The sequence below is a fragment of the Colossoma macropomum genome, unplaced genomic scaffold (genome assembly GCF_904425465.1).
Source record: "Colossoma macropomum unplaced genomic scaffold, Colossoma_macropomum, whole genome shotgun sequence".
Lineage (NCBI taxonomy): Eukaryota > Metazoa > Chordata > Actinopteri > Characiformes > Serrasalmidae > Colossoma > Colossoma macropomum.
Window position 1 is genome coordinate 18,198,209 of NW_023494806.1, and position 7,138 is coordinate 18,205,346.

Below are 7,138 nucleotides of genomic sequence, written 5' to 3' on the forward strand. Positions count from 1 at the left end.
CCACTCCAAATGGAGATTGACCCTGTTATATTAGTACTAATTCTCAAAAAGAAAAGCACCAAAAATATCCATTTTTTCACAGCAATCTATACTGTGATGTTGGTGCAGAGTCAGAGGACCTCATGGTGACCAAACCGAAACACAAAATACCCACAGCCCCCCAACACAGAGTAACACTAATAACACATACAGATACCTTTAAACTAACAGACAACAACATAAACAACAGGTCCCTTTTCTGGAGGCTATGTGCCTCCCAAGAGCCTCTGCAGTTATGCAAGCCAGTAGCGGGACGTGACAATTTGTAAGAAACGTTGGATAGACGAGCGGGCGTCTAGAAACTTTTGGACATATTTTTGGAAAGATGACTGAAACAGCGCCCCCTGCTGCCTGTCACCGCTCCCTGCTGTTATTTCTGAACGCCCTCATTCCTCAATATCGCCATTGTAAACATGGCGCTGTCGTCGGTGGGGAAGTGCTTCGCGTCCTTCGGACTTTTTGGTAGAACATTGACGCTACCAGAGTTTAAAGCAGCTTGCTGCTATCACAAAAAGGTCAGTGGACAGTTGACGTTGAATTTATTGAGGTAAAACAAAATTCGAGCTGTGTTTCTGGCCACTTTTAAGCCTGAACGCGAACTGTTACCTAACATTTCGGTACTGTCTGGGTCGCAAAGCTTCCGTTAGCATAGCGTAGCGAGCTAAGAGAACTCCGCAATGCTTTATTTACACTGTTAACGGCGGATGACATTCAGAAAAAGCTCTCTTGCTAAAGAATATATGCGAAAATACTACATTTTAGGTTGCTTAGCTGCTTCACATACGACATTTTTTAACATCTACTTGTAACTGATGGTTCACATGACGTGCTTTACTGTCTTTGCTGTAGTGTTAACCTACTGTTCAGTGTGTTTTGGGGCAAGTAGCCACAGTGTCCTCCATGTCATTAGCCTGTTTATCGTGGCCATGGTCACTATCAAGTGTAATTTTGTGTTAACTCAAACGGTGTCTTTTTTTAGCTTCTTAGCATCTATTTACCTGCTGTTTTCCGTTCCATCTTTAATGTTGTAGCCGTTACATTTGGCCACATGTATTTCGGTGAATGTAACTTCTGCATCATTTAAGGTCGAACGGAAATTTCGAATAAGAAGCTTAGCTTAAGCCTCGCATGTGCGGAAAAGTGTTCTTTAACCGGATTCAGCCTGATGGATCCCGTTATAGACACAGTTGCGGCGCCAGCTAACGATAACGTCTCTGACTTTGTTTATTGAGATGTTGCTCACTGTTGCAACAGATTTTGGTTGCTGCAATGAGGCTAGTAAGATCCTAAAAGCATTTCCATAAACATTCTCATGCTTCGTTAATGCTAAATTTGTGATATTCGTCCTATTTTAAGAACACGACCATTGGAAATTAGAGCCTTAAAGCGTTTAGGAAAAATCTTTTGGTCAGCAGAACCGTAGATAATTTCTATGTTTTCTTTTTCTTTTTCTTATTATTATTATTGTGGGCTGTTCAGTATGAAGAACGAAATGATCCGTTGCGTAGGTTTGCCAACTTCTATTTCCCCCTTCTGTCTCTGGAAAAACCCAGAAAGCAAACTTTTGTCTTTCAGTAAATTGGAGCTGCGCAGCTCTCTCAGAGGGGTTCATGGCTAAGGCATCCACTATAGACAAAAACAGATTTATTATAAATGACACTATTGGCCAGGTTCCCAGGTCCAGATTAAGGCTAATCCTAGACTAAAAAGAATTTCCAATGGTGATTCACCATTCGCACTGTAGATTAGTTCAAGACTAAGCTTAATCCATGTCCAAGAAACAAGCTCTAAAACACTTTTGAAACTTAAGACAGTGAGTCTTATTCACTAGAAGTAGTTTTAATCTGTATTTTACTGTTTAGCTTCACAAGTGACCAAATTTTGCATTGTTTATCTTAGTTAACAGAAACAACTAAAATAAATTGCAGGGAAAAGTTGATAGTTTGTGCCATGCTGTACATATTGTTACGCTTTCACCTTTCACATATTTGCCTTTTTTAACTTTCGGTATATTTTGAAGGTGGTGGACCATTATGAGAACCCAAGAAATGTTGGTTCCTTGGATAAAAACTCCAAGAATGTGGGCACTGGTTTAGTGGGGGCACCTGCCTGTGGTGATGTTATGAAATTGCAGGTATGACTGATCTTTCTAATAAACTAATAATGTATTTTATTTATAAACTGATTTCTAGTAATTTTGTATCCCAAAAGCTCTACTGTTTAACTGTACATCTTTTGAATGTTTTGAGATCTTAATAAAGACTGCCTTTTTGTTAATATAGATCGAGGTCGACGAGAATGGAAAGATAGTGGATGCCAGATTCAAAACTTTTGGTTGTGGATCAGCCATTGCCTCGAGTTCCCTGGCAACAGAATGGGTCAAAGGCAAATCGGTATGTCTTTTCATCTTTTATTTTTTGTTAAAACTTGAGTAAATGTTAAGAAAAGTGATATGTTACTTATAAGTAGTAAATGTAGAGTACTTTATTTTGAGAAGACAGCAAGACTAATGATTGTCCTTGAGCTTTGGAGTTTATTTATTGTACTGATTTTGAGATAAGACATGTAAGTAGAAGTGCGTCATCTTAAAATTGGAATATGAACATTTACTTGTGCCCATGTTCATAACCTGTGTTGTTTTTGCCCTCTTACAATGGCTGGAAGTTGATGGTCTTTCTTCTCTTCTTTAGATTGATGAAGCCCTGAAAATCAAGAACACTGAGATTGCTAAAGAATTGTGTCTTCCTCCGGTCAAGCTTCACTGCTCTAGTAAGTTTTACAGAAGATCACAGGTAGCTTTAAGATGCCATTAGCTTAATAAAAGCCAGTTACTTGATCGTTCACCTACACACAGTTAGATCCAGTTTTCTGTGCTTAGATTAAAATGAGCGTTACACTATCCGTTGGAATTCCCCTCTGATGTTTTAGCCTACCCTTAAAACCTGTCATTTGCATTGGCTATACTGAGAAAAAAAAACAGTTGTCTTGTAATTATTATATGTAAGCTTACTCATTTTGATTACCCTTTCTAACTGTTCTCTCTTTTTTCTTCCAGTGCTTGCAGAGGACGCCATCAAGGCTGCGCTGGCTGACTACAGGCTGAAGCAAAAGGACGAGGAGGAAGTGGTGGAGGCTAGAAATTAGTCGCAGTAGATGTGTCTCTATTGCAGACAAAAGCCATGACATCCTTTCACGTAATTGCGCACAGAATGTGTTGTGTGTAGCCCAAACCAAATATATCCCTACAATAGCGTCATCCTCCTCTACCGAGTATGTAGATAATCTGCTGGGTTGATGGTTTGATATGAAGTGATGTTTGCATTGCTAGAGTGCAGTAAGGCAAGGTTAAGCATTCATTTTAGAGTGCTTTGTGAAAGGGTGGTGGGTTTGTTTTTCAGTGTCTTTCTGAATCACGCACATATGAGCTTTCTGGGGAAAAAAGTTCTAAGCTAAAATGAGACTTTCAGTGGGTTTTCACCTGAAACTGAGAACCCAATTGAGTTGTCATTTAGTACAGGCCTTGACTTGCCCAGAAAAGCAGTCCACTAACTACAGGTGATCTTTGAATGCAATTTCTTTGGTAATTCTGACCTTTTTGGATTTATATAATGATTAGTACAGTGCAAGTCAGCTTATTTTTAACACAATAAATAATTAATAAATAGAATATTTGTGTAGATTTCTGTAGCATCTTTCATTTCACTTGTTGCTCAGATTTGTCCGCTGATATTAACTGTTCTTCGAAGACAGCAGTTTTTGATATGCAGTCGTACACGCACAATGAAACTGTATATATAACATCAGTTATGGGAAGTGAATTGCTAATGCTGTATTCTCCGTTGGATAAGCCTAATAAAATTCTAAAGTAACCATCTATACGTTTGTGATTTTGTCACATTTTTATAACAGAGAAACATGACTGTTCCAGCAGATGCACTTTACAAGCATGTTGATCATTTAGTATAGTATAAATGATATTTAATAAATGTAATAATATAATTCTATTTCTTAAGGACTGTGCACAGTTGTAGCTTCATTTGTAAACTTGTTCTTCTTGAGTGGTCCAGGGGAGATTTTAAAGAGGCAAAAGCCAGTCATTGCTGTCAGTTAATTTTGTACCTGGAATGAGAAATCTCACTTCATAAAGTACTTCACTGGACATCTACTGACATAGTCGATACTTGGCTAATATCAAGAACTCAAGTTCCTTTGACTACCGAGTGAGGAAGGGAGTGGAACTATCCTCTGGTTTCTCCACACAAGGCTTTTCAGTACCAGAAATGCAGTCACCAGCAGAAGCCCTGTTAGCACACACAGCACGGAGAGTAACGCAACCAGTGCTGGGTCACTAGACTGGGATAGAATTCTAGGAGTGGCACCAAACTGCATTCCTGCCTCACTGGTGGGGGACAATGGGCCAACAGGAACTGTAGTGCTTGAGAGAACAGTCTGGAAGTGTGTCCCATTGTCCACACACTCAGGCTCCTCTTCCGGGGCCAGGCTGTAAGGCGTCTGGGTTGACTGAGGGACAAGAAAAGTGGAGTTTAGTAATAAGCACTGTTCATAGCTCAGTCCTTCCAAAGACGATTGGTTTGACCTAAAATGAGACCTCAGTACAGAACCACTAACAACTGAGGGAAGTGTCCTGTTTGAGTTTGTAGGGGAATTCCTGCAAAAGTGTCTCAATGTTCTGGTTACATTGGAGAGGCGATCTAAAGCATCTTCTGAAGATGGATTCTCTGTGGTCTGATTTTGGGGGTTCTCCAGCATAACCCTGGAAACTACCGTTATGTTGAGTGGCGCTAATCTCTCGTTAGGCTTGAGGACCTTAGGACAAATAGCCATGATGGATAGAGTCAAGAGCAGCTTGTGCGCCAGATGCAAGGGTGCGGTACACACAAGATCTGTTGCCATCCTTAACCTGTCCATGAGCAACCACTTGTACAGATACATGATGTCACATTCACAGACCCACAGGTTATTGGCCAACTCCACAGAGCGCAGGCGTGGCAGTCCATCGAAGGCATGCTCAGGCACAGAACGTAAGCAGTTGCTGTTGATCTTGAGCACTTGAAGGTTCACCAGTGTGGCCAGTGAGGCCAGGTCCAGGGCTGAGATGCAATTGGCTGACACATCCAGGTGTGTCAGTGATGATGGCAGGTGCAGGGGTAGGCTGGTCAGTCTGTTCCCCTTCAGGGACAGCATCTTCAACCGGGCAAGACCCAAAAGTGCCCCGGGCTGGATGGCCCGTAGGCGATTATCTTCCAGGTCCAGTCGAGTGAGATTGCCCAGGTGCCTCAGGGCTCCCGCTGTGATGTACGTGATGCGGTTCTCCCCAAGCTGCAAGCTCTCCAGGCTCGGCGGCAGCCCACGGGGAAAACGATCCAACCAGTTATGACTGAGGCTCAGCTCCTGCAAGCTAGAGTAGCGCCGCAGGACATTGTCCACGTTGCAGAGGCGGTTCCGTGCCACAGACAGGGCCGAAGTCGTGAGGGGGACAGAGCGAGGAAGGGCGTGGAGACCTAAGGACTCGCACAGCACCAGCACACCTGGCCGTGGGCAGCAGCAGCCTGCAGGGCAGGGAGAGAGGATCGGATGGCAAGGACCGAGAGAGTGGAGCAACAGCAAGAAGAGGCAAGGACGCATGGCTCACTGATGGTGGAGAGGAAGAAAGGAATAAGAAACGACAAACAATAGTACATATCAACTCCAAATATATCAATTAGTCAGATTCATCAGTTATAACCAGTGTCATCTCTTGCATCTCTTCTCCACGTACATATCTTGAATACAACGTACGCTACAGGTAATGTGGGTGACATATCTTCACTCACCATCCTCCTGCTGTTCTGTTTCCCTGCCTCTCAAGTAGGGCGAGACGCGCCCAGCTCCTGGCGCCTTTTACCTCTCAATCATCACCCTCACAGCTCCACAAGGTTCCTTCCAGAAACTGCGGGGCTCTGCGGCCACCTGGAGAATTCCGGGCAGAAGCCCATCAAATTTTAATGCTGGCCCTGAAAGTGTTGCCTTACCTGTTTTGTGTCTTCTTCACCATGTGAATTAATTGCGTTATCCAGTTGCTTTGTCCACTGTCTCAAGTGCCAAATGCCAATAAGATGGTCTAGGCTCCTGTGGGATTACAGATATAGTTGCACCAAAATCCATATCAAATGCCACTGCCATACTTTGATTAATGAAGCCCAGCTTTTTATCCTAGTGCTTTGGGCAAACTTGTAAGTCAGAAGGCCATAAGTAAGACATATGAAAAAAATCAAGATGAGGTTTGTGGTGGACAGCATTTGCGGCATGTGTGTTCCTTTCTGTGCTGCAGCGGTGGGATTGAAAGGACAGCAGATTCTTGGAATAATTCAGCACCCCAAGTACAAAAGCAGAGCAACTTGAGCTACAGCCCAGGCTGTTTTCGGGGCTCCGGTTGCAGCTTTCACCAGGAGCACAGACATTTTCTCAAGGTTTCCTTATTGGGCAGCTGAAAGTTGCCAAGACTTGGCCTTGTGCCACTGCAGTGTAGCCCATATTTGAATTTATAAACCTCATTTGCAATTTTTGTCAGTTGTGAGTAACATCATATGGAAGACGATTAATTCACTAAATGATTCTTTGCATATCATTGTAGCATTACCAAAGAGGTGACTGAATAGAGTTTGAGGTTAAAAAGACACAATGATAAAGCTTTTCACATTTTTCTTTCATTTCATCCTGGTCAAAATCACCTTGATCTTGGATTGAGAGCCAGATGAATAGGGTTTCCTGCTAAAAAAACAGCGTAGACTAGCATGGCTGGTCACCAGCAAACCAGCATATGTTATGTGTCGGATGCCGGAATGGCCATGCTGGGGGACCAGCCAAACCAGAATAGATGAGCCCTGTGCTGGTTTGTTCAAGAGGCTTCTAAAAATTCAAATGAAAGGATTCATTGTTTTCAAATAAGTTGCGCAACACTAACAATGACCAGAATTAAAAGCATAGCAGATGAATGCATTGCATATATTTCTGAATGCATTGCATATATATGGCTACATGTTAAAGGAATTCCATGGATTATTCAGAGATTAAGATTAAACCACTGAATTATTCTGTT

General features: G+C 42.4%; 1 protein-coding gene across 1 annotated transcript; it reads left to right on the forward strand.

Annotated features, from left to right (window-relative positions):
* The first annotated feature begins 429 nt into the window (after positions 1-429).
* iscu (iron-sulfur cluster assembly enzyme) lies at positions 430-3,915 on the forward strand. The gene is made up of 5 exons (XM_036597975.1): positions 430-554; positions 2,060-2,173; positions 2,322-2,432; positions 2,730-2,808; positions 3,095-3,915. The coding sequence occupies exons 1-5, from the start codon at positions 453-455 to the stop codon at positions 3,181-3,183; spliced, it is 495 nt and encodes a 164-aa protein (XP_036453868.1). The 5' UTR covers positions 430-452; the 3' UTR covers positions 3,184-3,915.
* The last annotated feature ends 3,223 nt before the right edge of the window (positions 3,916-7,138 follow it).

Bases quoted from the DNA above. Each gene is read 5' to 3' on its own strand.
- iscu (XM_036597975.1), top strand. From the start codon at position 453: ATGGCGCTGTCGTCGGTGGGGAAGTGCTTCGCGTCCTTCGGACTTTTT. The intron at 2,174-2,321 runs GTATGACTGATC...TTGTTAATATAG, and splicing joins GTGATGTTATGAAATTGCAG to ATCGAGGTCGACGAGAATGG. The intron at 2,433-2,729 runs GTATGTCTTTTC...TCTCTTCTTTAG, and splicing joins AATGGGTCAAAGGCAAATCG to ATTGATGAAGCCCTGAAAAT.